Consider the following 18,699-nt stretch of genomic DNA (forward strand, 5'->3'; position numbering starts at 1 on the left):
GCCGCAGCATTCTGCACCAGCTGAAGTTTCCGAACCGTCTTCAGAGGTAACCCTACGTACAGTGCATTACAGTAGTCCAATCTAGAGGTTACCAGAGCATGGATAACTGTGGCAAGGTTCTCCTTATCCAGATAGGGTCGTAGTTGGGCTACCAGCCGAAGCTGGTAGAACGCATTCCGTGCCACCGAGGCTACTTGAGGCTCCAGTGACAGGAGCGGATCTAATAAGACCCCCAAACTATGGACCTGCTCCTTTAGGGGGAGTGTAACCCCATCTAGGGCAGGTCGGACATCAACCATCTGGGCAGAGAGCCCCCCCACCAACAGCATCTCAGTCTTGTCAGGATTGAGTCTCAGTTTATTAGCTCTCATCCAGTCCATTATCGCGGCCAGGCAGTGGTTTAGTACATTAACAGCCTCACCTGAAGAAGATGAAAAGGAGAAGTAGAGCTGCGTATCATCAGCATATTGCTGGAAACGCACTCCAAATCTCCTAATGACCTCGCCCAGCGGCTTCATATAGATATTAAAGAGCATGGGGGACAGAACTGGACCCTGTGGGACCCCATATTGGAGTACCCAGGGACTCGAGTAATGCTCCCCAAGCACCACCTTCTGGAGACGATTCTCGAGGTAGGAGCACAGCCACTGCCAAGCAGTGCCTCCAACTCCCAAGTCCGCAAGTCGCCCCAGAAGGATACCATGGTCGATGGTATCAAAAGCCGCTGAGAGATCAAGGAGAACCAATTTACACTCCCTCTGTCTTTCTCCCGACAGAGGTCATCATACAGGGCGACCAAGGCTGTTTCTGTACCAAACCCCGGCCGAAAGCCCGATTGACATGGATCCAGATAATCAGTTTCATCCTAGAGAGCCTGGACCTGGTGAGCGACCACACGCTCTAAAACCTTGCCCAGGAACGGAACATTTGCTACCGGTCTATAGTTGTCAAGATTTTCAGGGTCCAAGGAGGGTTTCTTTAGGAGCGGTCTCACCACCGCCTGTTTCAGGCAGGGTGGTACCACTCCCTCTCGTAAAGAGGCATTGATCACCTCCTTGGCCCATCCGGCTGTTCCGTTCCTGCTAGCTTTTATTAGCCATGAGGGGCAAGGATCCAGAGCAGAAGTGGTCGCCCGCACCTGTCCAAGCACCTTGTCCACGTCCTCGAGCTGAACCAACTGAAATTCATCCAATAAAACAGGACAGGACTGTGCTCCGGACACCTCATTAGGCTCAACTGCTACAATATTGGAGTCAAGGTCCCGGCGGATGTTTGTGATCTTATCTTGGAAGTGTCTCGCAAACTCATTACAGCGGGCTATTGATGGTATTATTGCGTTCTGAGGACCAGAGTGTAAAAGTCCCCGAACAACCTTATAAAGTTCCGCTGGGCGGTTAGAAGATGACTGAATGGAGGCAGCAAAGTACTGCTTCTTCGCTGCCCTCACCGCCTTCACATAGAGCTTGGTAGAGATCTTCACAAGTGCAAGACCACAGCCGTCGGGAGTTCGTCTCCATTTGCACTCAACCCGTCTCCTTTCTTGCTTCATCACTCTTAGCTCCGGGGTAAACCACGGAGCCAATTGAGCTCTGCAGAGGAGAGGGCGCACCGGGGCGATCGTGTCAACTGCCTGGGTCATTTCCGTATTCCACAGATTGACCAGGGTTTCGACAGGAGCGTCAGTTTTATTAGCCGGAAAACTCCCCAGAGCCTTCTGAAAACCTTCAGGATTCATTAGTCTCCGGGGGCGGACCATCTTAATTGGTCCTCCACCCTTGCAGAGGGGAGAAAACATTGTGAGCCTACACCTCAATAGGCGATGATCTGTCCATGACAGAGGAATAGATGTAAAATCCCTCACTCCCAGATCACCATCCCCTGCTCCAGTAGCAAAAATTAAGTCTAGAGTGTGCCCCGAAATATGCGTAGGGCCAGTAACAAATTGAGACAGCCCCATGGCTGTCATGGAGGCCATGAAGTCCTGAGCCGCCCCAGACAAAGCGGTTTCGGCATGAATGTTGAGATCCCCCAATACCATAAATTTGGGGGATCGCAACACCAAACCCGAGACCACCTCCGTCAGCTCAGTTAGGGAGGCTGTTGGGCAGCAGGGTGGACGGTACACCAACAGTATTCCCAGTCTGTCTCGCTGACCCAACGTAATATGGAGACACTCCAGACCATTAGCTACCTGGATAGGGTGCCTAATGAGAGGGATGGAACTTCTATAGACCACAGCGATTCCCCCTCCCCGACACTAAAACTTTCGTCATATTTCCTCAAATTTTCTTTGGAGTTCATTTCTTAGTGAGTAGAATTATGGGGTGGGGTCGGGTGGGGAGGGAGAGAGTAATGCACCCTTTGAGAATCCAGAGGACAGGATTAAAACAAAGAAAAGTAAATAATCCCAATAAATGACATATCTACTCAAAAGTAAGTCCCAGTGAGATCAATGGGATTTACTCCCAGGTAAGTATGTTGTTATGTGCCTTCAAGCCGACTTATGGCGACCCTATGATTCAGTGACCTCCAATAGCATCTGTCATGAACCACCCTGTTCAGATCTTGTAAGTTCAGGTCCGAGGCTTCCTTTATGGAATCAATCCATCTCTTGTTTGGCCTTCCTCTTTTTCTACTCCCTTCTGTTTCTCCCAACATTATTGTCTTTTCTAGTGGATCATATCTTCTCATTACGTGTCCAAAGTATGATAACCTCAGTTTCATCATTTTAGCTTCTAGTGATAGTTCTGTTTAATTTGTTCTAACACCCAATTATTTGCCTTTTTCGCGGTCCATGGTATACTCAAAGCTCTTCTCCAACACCACATTTCAAATGAGTTGATTTTTCTCTTATCTGCTTTTTTCACTGTCCAGCTTTCACATCTATAGAGATCGGGAATACCATGGTCTGAATGATCCTGACTTTAGTGTTTAGTGATACATCTTTGCATCTGAGGACCTTTTCTAGTTCTTTCATAGCTGCCCTCCCAGTCCTCGCCTTCTTCTGATTTCTTGACTATTGTCTCCATTTTGGTTAAGGACTGTGCCATGGTATTGATAATCCTTAATAATCAATAGTAATCCTTCCCTGTGTGTGCATGTGTGTGCACGTATGTACGTGCACACTGAGCTCTGTGCCTTGGCAGACCACAGCCCCCAACCAAGCAACCAGGGATGCGGGAGTCACCTCCACAGCAAAGCAGCAGCAGTAGCAGCAACATTTGCTTTAAAGTGTCCGCAGCTTCCACCCACTTTCCTCCTCCTCTGGCCTGCCAGCAAGTTGGAGGTATGGTTTCCCTTCTTCTCCTCTTCCCCCCCCCCGCCTGATTGAAGCTTCTCACTCTTCCCAGGAGGCTGTTGGTGGTAATAAAGTGTCTCTTTGCGTCTTGGGTGAAGGCAGCCTTTGGAAGCGCGGTGGGGGGTGGAATTGGCCAGCTCAGACCTGTAGACAGATCACCTGTTGTCTGCATTTCTTGCCTTCTTTGAAATTGTGTGTGTGTGTGTGTGTGTGTGTGTGAAAACCATAGAGAGCCAGTGTGGCATAGTGGTTAGAGTGCTGGACAAAGACCTGGGAGACTAGGGTCTGAATCTTTACTCAGCCATGAAGTTTGCTGGCTGATCCTGGGCTAGTCGCTGTCCTTCTGTCTCACCTGTCACAGGGTTGTTGTGGCGATTAAATGAGAAGGGCCGGAACTGTGTACTCCACCTTGAGCTCCTTGGAGAAAAGGTGGTATGCTAATGCTAATGCCAATGCTATTGCTATTAATAATAATAATAATAATAATAATAAAAGACTTTCCCAAGGAAGAGCTTCCTCCTCAGAAAACAAAAACACACTTTGTTTTTGTTTTTGTTTTGAGTGCCTTGTTGTCTGTGTCTTGGTTAAGGTGTGCATCCAACCTTGATGTGCTTATGGAAGTGGTGTGCAAGTAGTGCCCCCCTAAGTGTGAAGGTTTGGACAAACACTGTTACAGAAAAGTCTGTGTGAAGGTACATCTTTGGAAATGCCATTGGTGCGATCCTAAGCACATTTACCAAATGATGTCATATAGAACTTAAACTTCACAAAATATTTTACGGTCATGCCCATAAACACCTATGCAACCTTGTGTTTGGAGACCTAGAGCAGATAACACATTATTAAGAATCACTTTCCATAACTGTAAAGAGGTATGTTCACATGCGTGCATCCCAGGCACCTATTGAGGGGTGAGAGCAGTATAGGAATATAGGCAGATGCCTTACACCAAGGGTTCCCAAACTTTTCTTGAAAAGTTACACTTTTATTGTTTTTATTTGTAAGCTGCCCTGAGCTCTGTTTTTAACAGTGGAAGGGCAGAATATAAATCTTCTTAATACATAAATAAATATTCCATAGTGTTGGAAACTAGAGCCTAGGCCAGCGTTTCCCAACTAGTGGGCCACCAGATGTTGTTGGACCACAATTCCCATCTTTCCTGACCATTGGCAATGCTGGCTGAGGCTGATGAGAGTTGTGGTCCAACAACATCTTGTGGCCCACTAGTTGGGAAAGGCTGGCCTAGGCATTTAAGGCTGAAAATGTACATCTAAAAAAAAAAGATTCCTCACATATTCCTTCAGTTTTTGTTGATAATTACTAGGTACAAAAACAAAACAACTGGATAATGCAACTATTAATATGATTAATTTGCATAAATAGCAAATAATTTGCATAATATGCAAAATAGCATGCCTGGTTTGTGGGACTGGAATATGGCAACCCTAAGCATTGTCAACTCTGACAACCGCAGCTCAGCTAACCATGGTCTCAGGCAGAGTACACCTGTTACCTCAGAGGTCAACAGAGATCCGGCTTGTCAGAGCTGCTTTATTTTTTACTAGACATTAAACACCAATATCTGTGTACTGGAGCCATGTATGTGCAAATGACATACAGTTAGAACTAAAGAACATGGTGCCTCTGAGCATATCCTGGGCCTAGAAATTTGCTTTCAGTCCCAGGAGGACTGAACTGAATTCAACTCACAATCCACTCACACAGGAATCCACTTCTGGTTAGCTTCTGTCACACAGAAAAGTAGCAAGCAAAGCTCTTTCTGGCATGAGATGAAGCAGTGGGAAGCTTAGCTTTGTCTGTTCAATTTTTGTGCATCAGGTGGCTGTTTACAGGCACAGGAGTAGCAGCAATAAAAAGTCACCAACTCAACTTGAAAGCAGAAAAATACAGAAATATGGGCCTTTTCCAGACATTGGCTTTCCAGAGGGTGGAGTGGGGTAGTCTGCACAGTCATCAGTAATCCCTCACTTATCCATCCTGATGATGCCCTAGTAAGTGCAGCTGTTATGAGGAAATCAGAATATCCCAGCCATCAGACCACAGGGGAAGAGTTGTATAGCTCAGTAGCGGAGCACATGCTTTGTGTACAGAAGATCCTAGGTTCAATTTTGAGCATCTCCAGGTAGGGATGGGAGGGACCCGCTGTCTGAAATCCAGGAGAGCCATTGCCAGTCAGTATAGACCATACTAAGCTTGATGGACCTCGCCTGACTCAGTATAAGGCAGCTTCTAGTGTTCCCCTAAATGCAGTTACTAAAAAAACAGCTCCGTTATTGTACTGTACTGTGTTGTATGGTTTTACATTTGCCTTAGCAAACACAACTGCCCCCTATGCCTTGGATCATACTAGCTTCATGGACATCTGCTGGATAACAGGCGCATCTCTGAACTGCCCCCTGATAGTTGTGACATTTGGACAAAACATTCCTGCAGGAGAAAAAATGCACCTTGAACACAATAGTGCTATTTGACCCACTGAATAAACAGTAAGAGATGGCACATCATTGTCAGAGAGTTGTGTGCCATGATTTTGAGTAACGCTAATGAATTAAAAATGGATTCAGTATAATGAATATTGTCTGAGTTGTTTAAACAACTTTTTATTTTTACCATGTTCATTGTCCTTTTCTTTGAATGAACTGGATATATGGACTGGATTGCCAGCAAAATATGACTGTATATTTTAATGAGTATTGTGCTAATGAAATATTACTCTTAATTACTTGAAATGTGACCTATCCCTTCTTTTGGGTCATGCGTTGCTTGGCTCACAGGCACCAAACCTGGACATAATTCCTTTAATTTAATTTAATTTAATTTGCTTTTTTATTTATGAGGAAAGAGCCTTGGGTAAGGATGGACAAATCTGTCAGTTTTGGTTTCTCATTTTTTCCAGTCTTCAGTTCAGTTCTCTATATTTCTGCATCTGTTTGCAATTTTTTTAAAAAAAGTCCCCATGAAAATTCATCAACTTTTTGTTGCAAATTGCTCCTAATACACACATTTACGGTATGGACACATTATTTGGTTTGAGAAGTGCAAATTTCTGTATTTTGGTTTGCATATTTTTTTCAGAAAGTGTGAATTAGGTAGGCCCACATTATTTTTATGAAAAGATTTTCTTTTGAGTTCTGTATTTCCTTACTACGGGTACAATGAAGCAAAACCAAACTGATCTCCCTCTGCTGTTTTAAAAGTGCTTTGTAGTCTTGAATTTCTGTCCATTTCTTAGTGGTTGAAAAGACGCCTAGTTCACATCTGTGAACAAACATGTGCTCACTGTCTAGGAGGTATAATGAGTTATACTGAAAATGGGTGTGCCTGTCTGAAGAGATCATTGAATCACTCCTTGTACCATTATTACTACACCCACAGGAACTTACTTCACCAGGTGAGGCATGTTTAAAAACGGAGAGTGAAAGACAAGGACTCAGGAGGCCAAGTGAGGGATTCAGGTTGGCCTCAGTAAGCAAGAGGAGGAAACATCTAGCCCAGGGCAGCAGGTAGGTTCTACACAGTGGGGATTGGGAGCTGTAAATCATTCCATGGCAAAGTATTTCTGAATCTTAACTGAGAGATTGCTATTGTGCTTCTTGCAGTCTATCGACTCATAATTGTGGGGATTTGGTTATAAAGATTGAATTATTCAGACAGTTTTTATTCAATCATCCTAAAAGGTTGCAACTTTCCAGAAAGGTAAGGGGTATTTTGTCATCAGGAATGAAGCAGACCAAAACAAATGCAAAAATGATAAAAGGTGGTGACAATAGCTCATGGTGCAGGTAAAGCATTAGAAAGTGGCTTGCTTGCTTGCTTCATAGGCTGACGTTTAATAGTTATCAGTCTGCCATGTGTACGTAGCTTGATTTATGAAAGACAACTTCAGAGGCAGCAAATTAGTCTCTGAATAAGCAGGTTCTCCAACGTCCATATAAAATTTAGTACTTTTTGTTCTGCAGAGAGAATAGAAGAACTGAACTGCAGTTTATTAGTGGTTTGAAGAGAGTCTTATCTTTTATTGATTCAAAGACATTTTATGCAAATGCAAATAGGCAAAAGGTGAACTGAGAAGAAGCTGTAAGTTCCTAAGCTAAAGAGTGCACATTTGAATTCTCTGTGTGTTAGACTCAGTTTCTTTCTTACACAAGCAAGCCTGAAAGTGAAAATTAGGCTGTGTATAACCTTGGCCTAGTTTTGCATAGGATGCACAGAAAAGTACAAGTGAACCATGTGATTTACACTCTGCCATAGGTCAGTCATATATTGGATGTATGTTAAAGTGCAACTGAGTGCACAGTCAGTATTACAGATAGCTTTTATTACTGATGTTTCCATCTTCAGTGCTGGTTTCTGATTTTAAAAGTAGTTAATGCTAATACAGGGTATGTCTATTAGGGATGGAAAGATCTATCAATTTTGGTTTTCTCCGTTTCTCATTTTTCCAATCTCAAATTAAGTTCTCCACATCTCTGCAGCAATTTGTGTGTGTTTGTGTTTTAAAAATCTTCATGAAAATTCTCCAGCATTTTAGTCTGAATTTCTCCTAATAAACACATTTTTGTAGGCTGTTTTGACTAATGTACACAGTTTTTTTTAACAATTTCTCATCATATAATGCATTTTACATGTTATTGTCATTCATCTATTCATTATTATGCACACGTTCCCTAATATATGTATTTTTTTAAACATTGGTTGGTTGGCAAACTGCATCACAAAATTCAAAGAAGTGAAAATTTCGAAGGATGGCTGTGTTTTACTTTTCATATTGCTTCAGAAAGTGTGAATGTGATAGATTTCACTTGAAATGTGAACTGAAATTCTCTCCCATCCCTAATGTCTATGTTCTAATGCAGCAGACCCTGTTTTTCCATGAGTGGATTTTCCCATTCACTGTAGGGGACATCTCTGCACATGATTTTCTGTGTGCTTAGAGCTATCTCCATCACTGAAGAGACTAGGCAGTCTTCTTGGCTAGACGAGGTCTGTGTGAATTGACAGTGTGAAGGGAACAGTCCCTTCCATCTACTTCCTCCTGCAACCACAGTGAAATGAGATAACTGCAAACCAATGTTGCAAATCTGGTGCTAAGGGAAGAGTTAATGAGCTGCTGGATTGTCCTTTCCCATGATATCTTCTGTGCCACTGAATTTATGCTTTACATTTATCTCAGGTGAATCTTTAGCTTTGTGGAATCAACATCATGTGGATATTTCTTTTTGTTCTGGGTAAGTGTTGCCATTCTAAGTATGCATACAAAAAAGTCTTTGAGATCTGTATTATTTGTGGTAAATCAGAGGGTCAATTCTGTAGTCCAAGATGTTGCATATCATCTCTAATTGAAACTGGCTAAAAATCTTGTGCATTCTACTCAAGACCAATCACAAGAAGTAGTTGGTGTTAGGAGAGAGGCAACCGCATCTTTAGTATTTGCCAGAATTCGTTGAAAGGTGCTACTGAATTGTGGAGGAAGGTGGGGCGGAAATAATATATGCAGCAGACAGCATGGTGGGGCGAAGGTGCTTGTCTGACCTTATAGAAGGTAAGTTTCTACTGCTTACTGGGAGGAAGAGAGATGAAGCGGTTCACAGAATCATAGAGTAGTAGATTTGGAAGGGGCCTATAAGGCCATCGAGTCCAACTCACTGCTCAGTGCAGGAATCCAAATCAAAGCATTCCCGACAGATGGCTGTCCAGCTGCCTCTTGAATGTCTCCAGTGTTGGAGAGTCCACCTCTTCCCATGGTAATTGGTTCCATTGTCATGCCGCTCTAACAGGAAGTTTTTCCTGATGTTTGCCAAAATCTGGCTTCCTGCAGCTTGAGCCCATTATTCCATGTCCTGCACTCTGGGACGATCAAGCAGAGATCCCGGCCCTCCTCTGTGTGACAAACGTTCATGTACTTGAAGAGTGCTATCATATCTCCCCTCAGTCTTCTTTTCTCGAGGCTAAACATGCCCAGTTCTTTCAGTCTCTCCTCATAGGGCTTTGTTTCCAGTCCCCTGATCATCCTTGTTGCCCTCCTCTGAACCCGTTCCAGTTTGTCTGCATCCTTCTTGAAGTGCGGAGACCAGAACTGGATGCAGTATTCAATATGCCTAACCAGTGCTGAATAGAGGGGAACTAATACTTCACACAATTTGGAAACTATACTTCTGTTAATGCAGCCTAATATAGCATTTGACTTTTTTGCAGCCACATCGCACTGTTGGCTCATATTCAGCTTGTGATCAACGACAATTCCAAGATCCTTCTCACATGTCATATTGCTGAGCCAAGTATCCCCCATCTTATAACTGTGCATTTGGTTTTTTTTTCCTAAGTGTAGAACTTTGCATTTATCCCAGTTTAATTTCATTCTGTTGTTTTCAGCCCAATGCTCCAGCCTATCAAGGTCCCTTTGAATTTTGTTTCTTCCACGGTATTAGCTGTGACCCCCAATTTTATATCATCTGCAAATTTGATAAGCATGCTCTGTACCTCCTCATCCAAGTCGTTAATAAAAATGTTGAAGAGCACTGGGCCCAGGACCGAGCCCTGTGGTATCCCACTTGTTACTTTTGCCCAGTTTGAGAAGGAACCATTGCTAAGCACTCTTTGAGTATGATTCTGGAGCCAACTGTGGATCCACCTGATAGTTGTTCCATCCAGCCCACATTTAGCTAGCTTGCTAATCAGTGTATTATGGGGCACTTTGTCAAAAGCTTTGCTGAAGTCGAGATATATTATGTCCACAGCATTCTCACAATCTACAAGGGAGGTAACCCGATCAAAAAACGAGATAAGATTAGTTTGGCAGGATTTGATCTTCATAAATCCATGTTGGCTCCTAGTAATCACTGCATTGTTTTCAAGGTGCTTACAGATTGACTGCTTTACAATCTGCTCCAGAGTTTTTCCAGGGATTGATGTTAGGTTGACTGGTCTGTAGTTCCCCGGTTCCTCCTTCTTGCCCTTTTTGAAGATAGGGACAACCTTAGCTCTCCTCTAGTCATCCGGCACTCCACCAGTCCTCCATGATTTTGTAAAGATATTAAACAGCGTTTCTTCAGCCAGTTCCTTCAGTACTCTAGGATGAAGTTTATTGGGCCCTGCCAATTTGAACTTGTTCAAAGTGATTAGGTATTCCTTGACTGTTTGTCTATCAATCTCAAGTTTCAATGCTGTCCCTTCTACTTCATATTTCCCAAGAGGGTCATAGACCCTTTTTTGAGAGAAGACTGAGCCAAAGTAGGAATTGAGCACTTCTGCCTTTTCTTTGTCATCTGTTATGCTTTTGCCATCCTCACTGAGTAGCTGTGCCACCATTTCTTTTTTCTGTCTTTTATTATGGACATACCTGAAGAAAGCTTTTTTGTTGCTTTTAGCATCCCTCACTAACCTCAGCTCATTCTCAGCTTCAGCCTTCCTGACACCATCGCTGCAATTCTGTGATACCTGCCTGTACTCTTCCTTTGTGGCCTGGCCTTCTTTCCACTTCCTGTATGTGTCCTTTTTTGTTTTCAGGTCAGTTCTAAGCTTTTTGTGAAGCCACACTGGCTTCTTCTGCTGTTTTCCCCATTTTTTCCTTGTTGGAATTGCTTGCCATTGCGCTGTAAGAATTTCCTGTTTTAGAAACTCCCACCCATCTTGGACTCCTTTTGTCATTAGGGTGGCTTGCCATGGAACCGTACTTACAATTGTTCTGAGTTTATTAAAATCAGCTTTCCTGAAGTCCAGGGTGCACGTCTGGCTACTCTCAGCTTTCACTTCTGTTAAAATCAAGAATTCAAGTATAGTGTGGTCACTTTCCCCCAGAGTTCCCGTAACTGCCACTTCATCCACCAATTCATCTCTATTGGTTAGAATCAAGTCCAGGATAGCTGATCCTCTGGTTGCTTCCTCCACTTTCTGTAGGAGAAAGTTATCTCCAACACAAGTCAGAAATTTCTTGGAGTGGCCATGTTTGGCAGAGTTTATCTTCCAACAGATGTCAGGATAATTGAAGTCCCCCATTACTACTTCTGAGACCCATGTGGTGCAAACACACCAGTGAAACGAATTTGATGCTCCTGCTGATGCACTTGCACTCTAACACCCTCCCTGCTGCCTCACCCCTCCACCTCCTATTCAGATGTTCTCACAAAAATAACACAGTGCCCCAGACTCTCCTCATTGCTTTCAGATCAGAGGGAGAGCCTGCATATGTTCTGCAGACTCCATGCCCCCAACATGCAGATAGTGGGGGGGGGAGGGAAGAAGACATGGGAGCAGCCCCACTTTCCCCCTGCTGCAATGCTAATCATGTGAGGAACAGCACTTAAACTGAGCAATGGGATCTCTGCAGTCTTGTGAAGTAGGTCAATATAATCGTCCGCACATTGTAGATGGAAGACTGAGAAATAGCTATTTGCTTAAGGTCATCTAGAAGAGGTGAGATTTGAACTGAAGACTTCTTGGTGTGCTCTGTAATAAAAGGGAAAGTTATATTAGAGAATGGTTCACTGATTATAATTGTCTGTTCTGTGCTTTCAAGCATACATTCATCCTGTAAACCTTTTTTTATCAAAAGCACACATGCTGACTTGAAAAAGTAACACGTCTGACTGGAGTAGTCCCCAGTGTGTTGAATTGGTTAATGGTCACCATATTACTAGTGTCAATTTAAAAGAAGGAGAGATAATTGAGCTGTTGGACATGAGTATAATATTTAACACTTCTATAGTGCTTTTGAATATTTAAAATGCTTCAGAGTTAAATACATTATCTCAATAATTGTTGCAACAACCCTGTGAGCAGTAGTGTAGTGGCAAATTCAGAAGTGCAGGGTCCCTTCATGACAGTCACAGCCACACTCACACCTTTTTCTGCTGCTGGGCTGAGAATGAGATCCGAGTTAATACCTTTCCCCACAGCAATAGATGTTCTTATGAAAGGGGAGAGTGTTAGCTAATGGAAACAGTCTTCTCAGTGGTTGACTCTCCTCCTTTCACTCTGATTGGTTCCAATCAGCAGGAAAGGACAACGAAGCATATTAGAAGACTCTTTTCAGAGGCTAACACACTCTTCTTTCATGCTGATTAGCTCATAGGACACCAGAGACATAGGGACCCTGCTCCCAAAACAGTAAGGGGTCTAAGACTCCCCGAGACCCTGGACTACTACACCCCTGCCTGTGAGTTAGGTCAGTATTGCAGATCAGAGGTATGTGTGAAGCTCTCAGTGCAGTCATGTACCTGTCTACTCAGATGTAAGCCCTTTTTAGTTTAATGGAGCCTACTCACAGGATTGGAGTTTGAGTGACTTTCCTAAGGCCATGAGGTCAGTCCATGGCAGGAGGTGAGGTTTCAAACCAGCCACTTCCTAATTCCTAGTCAATTACAATTACACCAGCTGTTGTTATCTCTGGTGGCTTCAGTGAAACTACCAGGTTTTACATTGCCATGAACAATGGTGGGTTTTGTGTCTAATTTTGACTTTATTAATGGCTATATTGAAGTGCAGTTCTTATTTCATTCTAGCTTCACTACACCTTCGGGCTGCACAGAGTATCTGCTCACATGGGGCTTGTTACCCACCTGTGCAAGACCTTCTAATTGGAAGAATCCATCATTTGAAAGCCTCCTCTACCTGTGGACTTGTCCAACCTGAAACTTACTGCACTCCATATGGGGAAGTACGTATGACATAAGTATCTTTATTCATACAGGAAAGGCACATTGTCTATTTATTATTCATTTATTTATTTATTTGATTTATATGCCACCCTTTCTCCCAGGAGGAGCCCAGGGCAACAAACAAAAGCACCCAAAACACTCTAAAACATCATAAAAAAGACTTCAAAATATATTAAAACACAACAACCATTAAAAACATATTAAAACAAAATACCTTTTAAAAAACATTTTTAAAAAGCTTTAAAAAACATTAAAAAAAGGTTTAAAATATATTAAAAAGCAATTCCAACACAGATGCAGACTGGGATAAGGTCTCTACTTAAAAGGCTTGTTGTCTAGCCTTGTCTAGCCGCCCTAGCAGCAGTTTTGTGTTTGTCACTGAGCAGTTTAGAGATGGTATCTCGTCATAACAGAAGCTGAAACACAAAAAAGCATACTCAATTTTCCAGAATATAGTTGCAGAGAAGTATCAGAATTTTAATCAGGCTTTTTGTGCCCCACAGTTTTTAAATGACTTTCCTCTTCTCCCGGGCATTTTAGCATGTGTTTTTAAATTGTTTTTAAAATTTTTAAATTGTGTTTTTAAATTATTTTTTGTGTTTTAAAATTTGTATATTTGTTTTTAATGTTTTTAATTGCTATAAACCGCCCAGAGAGCTTTGGCTATGGGGTGGTATATAAATGTAATAAATAAATAAATAAACAACAAAAAAGTTGGTTATTATGTTATTATGAGAAATCATGTCATGGACCTCAGTTTTCCTCCATAAATCTAAAGACACAACACATCTCACATGGGACCAAGTTACGTGTTCCAACAAGCAATAATATTCCATATGCCTTTTCTCTTTCAGTTTGTGCCCTTATTTGGTCAGTCACTCTGTGCCTTGGTATCTAGAAAAAACTGGACTCCTCATGTTAACTGAGTTCATACCTTTTGTTTGCTTTGCCATTGCCCATTGAATACCACATTCATAAACATCTAGTTTTTACCTGTAGGAATTTCTTGATTTGGGGCCTGCGATCACACACACACATATTGTTTATTAATTATGTAATTTATAACCAGTTTGTTGTTATATGCCTTCAAATTAATTATGACATATGGTGACCCTATGAATCAGTGACCTTCAGTGGATAACAGAGTAGTAACTTAAAGCACAATTTAAAATAAATGAACAAATAAATAAATTATGCATACAAATTAATATAGCAAACTTAAACTAAAACAGCCTATTCAAGAAGATAGTTAGATCAAACTGCTCTAAGTTAACGATTGCTTACACTAGCAGTTCTTGAAAGCTTGGGAAATCAGAAATGTTTTTTCATGGCACTTAAATGAGGTCTCTAGGTGGGCCTTCCTTGTTGAGAAGGACATTCCGAAGGTGAAGAGCCAACACAGAAAAGCCTCTCTCTCTGGTCACCAGTCACCACACTTCAGATGGCAGAGGACATAGAGAAAGATGATGATCTCATTAAGACCTAGGATTTCTGCTAGAAAAAAAACTTGGCAGCCTTTTTATATCAATGCCTTTCTCTATATGAACTGTAGTAGTTAAAAAAGGGTCTTAACCTATTCAGTGTAGCTCAGTTCACCTCCCTATCTTTTTCTTCACCTTCCTGCAATGGGTGGATGCAGAAATGTGATTTATTTATTTATTAAATTTATATCTCACCTTTCCTCCCAGTAGGAGCCCAGGGAGGCAAACAAAAGCACTAAAAACACTTTAAACCATCATAAAAACAGACTTTAAAATATATTACAACAAAAACATCCATAAAAACATATTAAAACAAAACATATTTAAAAACATTTTAAAAAAGGCTTTAAAAACATCTTTTAAAAAAGGTTTAAAAACATCTTTAAAAGCAATTCCAACACAGGCGCAGACTGGGATAAGGTCTCTGGTTAAAAGGCTTGTTGAAAGAGGAAGGTCTTCAATAGGTGCCAAAAAAGTAAGAGATGGTGCCTGTCTAATATTTAAGGAGAGGGAATTCCAAAGGGTAGGTGCCACTACACTAAAGGTCCATTTTCTGTGTTGTGCGGAACGGACCTCCTGATAAGATGGTATATGCAGGAAGCCCTCACCTGCAGAGTGTAGTGATCTGCTAGGTATATAAGGGGTAAGACGGTCTTTCAGGTATCCTGGTCCCGAGCTGTATAGGGCTTTGTATACCAAAACTAGAACCTTGAACTTGGCCCGGTAACAAATGGGCAGCCAGTGCAATTCTTTCAACAGCGGGGTGACATATTGGTGATACCCTGCCCCAGTGAGCAGTTTCGCCGCCACATTTTGCACCAGCAGCAGCTTCTGGACCAACCTTGAGGGCAGCCCCACATAGAGGGCATTACAGTAATCCAGCCTGGAGGTTACCAGTACGTGGACAACAGTGGTCAGGCTACCTTGATCCAGAAATGTCTGCAGCTGTCTCACCAGCCAAAGCTGGTAAAAATCTCTCCTAGCCACGGAGGACACCTGGGCCGCTAGTGACAAAGATGGATCCAGGAGCTATCACACAGACTACAGACCTGCTGTTTCAGAGGGAGTACTACCCCATCCAAAGCAGGCAACTGACCAATCTGAACCCGGGAACCACCAACTGACAATTCCTCCGTCTTGCTAGGATTTAGACTCCATTTATTGGCCCTCATCCAGCCCACCACCAAGTCCAGGCAGTGGTCCAGGGTTTGCATGGCCTCTCCCAATTCAGATGTTACAGAGAAATAGAGCTGGGTGTCATCAGCATACTGCTGACACCTCACCACAAATCTCCTGATGACTGCTCCCAAGGGCTTCATATAGACGTTAAACAGCATGGGGGACAAGATGGTACCCTGAGGCACCCCACAGCACAGCTGCCAGGGGTCCAAAAGACAATCGCCCAATGCTATTCTCTGAAAACGACCCTGGAGATAGGATTGGAACCACTGTAAAACAGTGCCTCCGATACCCATCTCACCAAGTTGGCCCAGAAGGATACCATGGTCAATGGTATCAAAAGCCAGTGAGAGATCTAGTAAGAATAACAGGGTTACACTCCCCCTATCCTTCTCCCAATAAAGGTCAGGGTGACCCAGGCCAATTCAGTCCCATAGCCAGGCCTGAAACCAAACTGGAATGGGTCAAGATAATCTTTGAGAATGAGGTTCACGGAGGAGGGGTATGTGAAAGGTAACTAAGGGCTCATCTACACGGTTGTTTGCTGAGTGTTTGGTGCTATTCACATCTCCTTTAAATTTGCATGGTTCACATGATGTTACCATCAAACAGAAGCTATCACACAGTTTCCCCCCTGTAAATCCGTATTAACTGAATGTGCTAATACGAAAAGGGGAGAAAAAAAGTCTCCACTCCGGGTTTTTTTGGTGGTTGCTGATGCTGTGCTCTAATGCTTTTAGGTGGGTGTGTCAATCATTCCCCTCTCCATGCCCACTATCTCTTCCCATCTTTCATTTTGTTTCCTGTGGGCTGGCAAGCAACTTCTGGGTGGTCTCCTCAGTTCTGCTGGACTTTATTATGTTGCTGGAAACAGTGCCTTTATTTTCTTTCCCCCCCAACTTGTGTGCAAAAGTGTAACACTGCTCAAACAAAGATTGGTATTTCAGCTGTATCCCACCAGCCCTAGGCAAGGAAAACACAGATATTTGCACTTGCATTCTTTTTTAAAGGAACCTACTGCAGCTGGTAGAACAGACTGAGCATGCCTGGTCACCTAGCAACTAGAGGGAGTGGAAATGTATAATTAGAGGGTCAAGCCAAGCCACAAGGAAACAGTGAGACTAATCCTTCCCAGTGGAATGCCTACTCATGTGATTGGGAAAAAGTGATTGGCAGCTATCACTGAGCAGGGACTGCAGACAGTGCAAATGAATAGCGAAGGTAAAAGCAGTGTATTTGTTATGAACAAATGCTCCCATGTAGATGAGCCCTAATTGTGGCCTTCCATAGCACACATAAAAGATCACATACTTGTACACCATGTGAATTATTTATTTACACACATAATATACTTCCCCTTCAACATAGACTTATGTTCACAGGGCAGGTAACAGAGCAGTAAGAATAAAAAAGTACAATTTAATAGTAGTAGAAGCAATATAACAACAACAACACACACACACTCACAGGTAGTAACACAGATTATATCTCCCAGTTTATCCATAAACATAGTAAAAGGTTGAAAAACAATCCCCTTTTCTCTTCTTTAATCAGCCAAATCAACAAGAAGGTTAAATGGTATTAAGGGGTGAGTGACCTACATTATGATTCCAGCAGTTCAGTATTGCAGTCATGTTTATTCCTAAAGCTGACTCATTATGGTAACTGCATGGACATTACCGGTCAGTAGTTCTTTGTAGAGACAATGTATGATTTCTTTCACTTCTTGGCCTGTATGAATGTGAGATAGATTAGAATCCCCTGTCCAGCATGTGATCTGGGCTGATAAGGGAATGATAGCTAAAAAGCTTTGTCAAGCCAGACCTGGCTCTTATTTTTGCTTTTGTTTTTTCAAAAAAACACTGCTAACAGGGCATCTAGACACACTGCAAAATGTAGTGCCAGTAAGACCCCAGCCACCCAGCATCTTAATTTGCCCAGAAGCAAATGAAGACCTGGCAGCACGACTTGCAGGTTTCCCATGGGCACCTGGTTAGTCACTGTGAGAACAGGATGCTGAACTAGATGGGCCTCTAGCCTGATCCAGCAGGCTCTTCTTATGTTGACTAAGCCCTGAGAGCAAAAAGATTGCAGAGCGGGAGTTCCCAGGCAATACACATTCACCCGATACAGGCAGCATGGGCTTAAATAAGCTTTCCAGTCCCATCTACCTCCCATGTTGCCGCATTGTGTGTCACCATTAGGTGTGTGCATGCCTACCATTACCCAAGATGGCAGCGGGGGGCGGTGTCCCTAAGGGTTTGATGTCCCCACTGCCATCTTGGGTGATGGCAGGCATGTGTACTGATGAGCTGACATAGGAGGTAGGTGGGGCAGGAGGGCCTATTTAAGCCCACATTGCTTGCACTGGGAGGGGGTGTCATATAGACAAGACTGAGCTAGATGGGCCAATGGTCTCACTCAGTATAAGGCAACTTCCTATGTTCTGTGCTTTGCTTCTAGTTTGCACCTGCCAAGGGTTTGAGACCAAGAACAAAGAATCTTACCCCCGCCCCCCCCCCCCAGATATCCTTGAAATTTCTCCTTTTAGATATTTGAGGAGCAGGTGCCAAAACTGTGCACTGTAGGTGACAGCCACAGAAACAGGAGCAGCAGTGTCCAGCAATTTGCCACCTGCCTCCCAATCACACTTTTCTACATTCTCAGTGAAGAAAGGCCCAACAAATGTCTGAGCAAGTGCATCAGGAGGAGCCAACAGAAAGTGATTGGTGAAAAATGCCCAAATGAATGTGCTTGGTTTGCATTAGCATAGAAGTGGAAGGAATTTGTATAACATTCAAATTAGGTTGCCTGGATTTGGTGGAACGAGGACATGACAGCTTAGCATGCGCTGTCTTCTTTATCAGCCGTGCACCTTAATCAGTCAGTGCTGTGAATTCACAGGGACAACTGTTTCATCACTCATCCACCTCTGCACCATGAGTTTTGGGCCTTAAACGTCCTGGCATAATTATTAGTGGGGCCATGTATCACGTTCCCAGTTTTGTGCCAAACGGTGGAAAGTTTTAAAGTCCATTTTTTGCAACCTCTGCACAGGGTATGG

General features: G+C 42.9%; 1 protein-coding gene across 1 annotated transcript in view; it reads left to right on the top strand.

Annotated features, from left to right (window-relative positions):
- The first annotated feature begins 6,718 nt into the window (after positions 1 to 6,718).
- Positions 6,719 to 18,699, top strand: part of LAMB3 (laminin subunit beta 3) — a 78,063-nt gene continuing 66,082 nt past the window's right edge. The window contains exons 1-3 of the mRNA XM_061632048.1: positions 6,719 to 6,822; positions 8,493 to 8,547; positions 12,820 to 12,974. Coding sequence (XP_061488032.1) covers positions 8,523 to 8,547; positions 12,820 to 12,974 — 180 coding nt within the window. The 5' untranslated portion in view covers positions 6,719 to 6,822; positions 8,493 to 8,522. The remainder of the gene's footprint in view (positions 6,823 to 8,492; positions 8,548 to 12,819; positions 12,975 to 18,699) is intronic.

The sequence above is a fragment of the Rhineura floridana genome, chromosome 6 (assembly GCF_030035675.1).
Source record: "Rhineura floridana isolate rRhiFlo1 chromosome 6, rRhiFlo1.hap2, whole genome shotgun sequence".
NCBI classification, from domain to species: domain Eukaryota; kingdom Metazoa; phylum Chordata; class Lepidosauria; order Squamata; family Rhineuridae; genus Rhineura; species Rhineura floridana.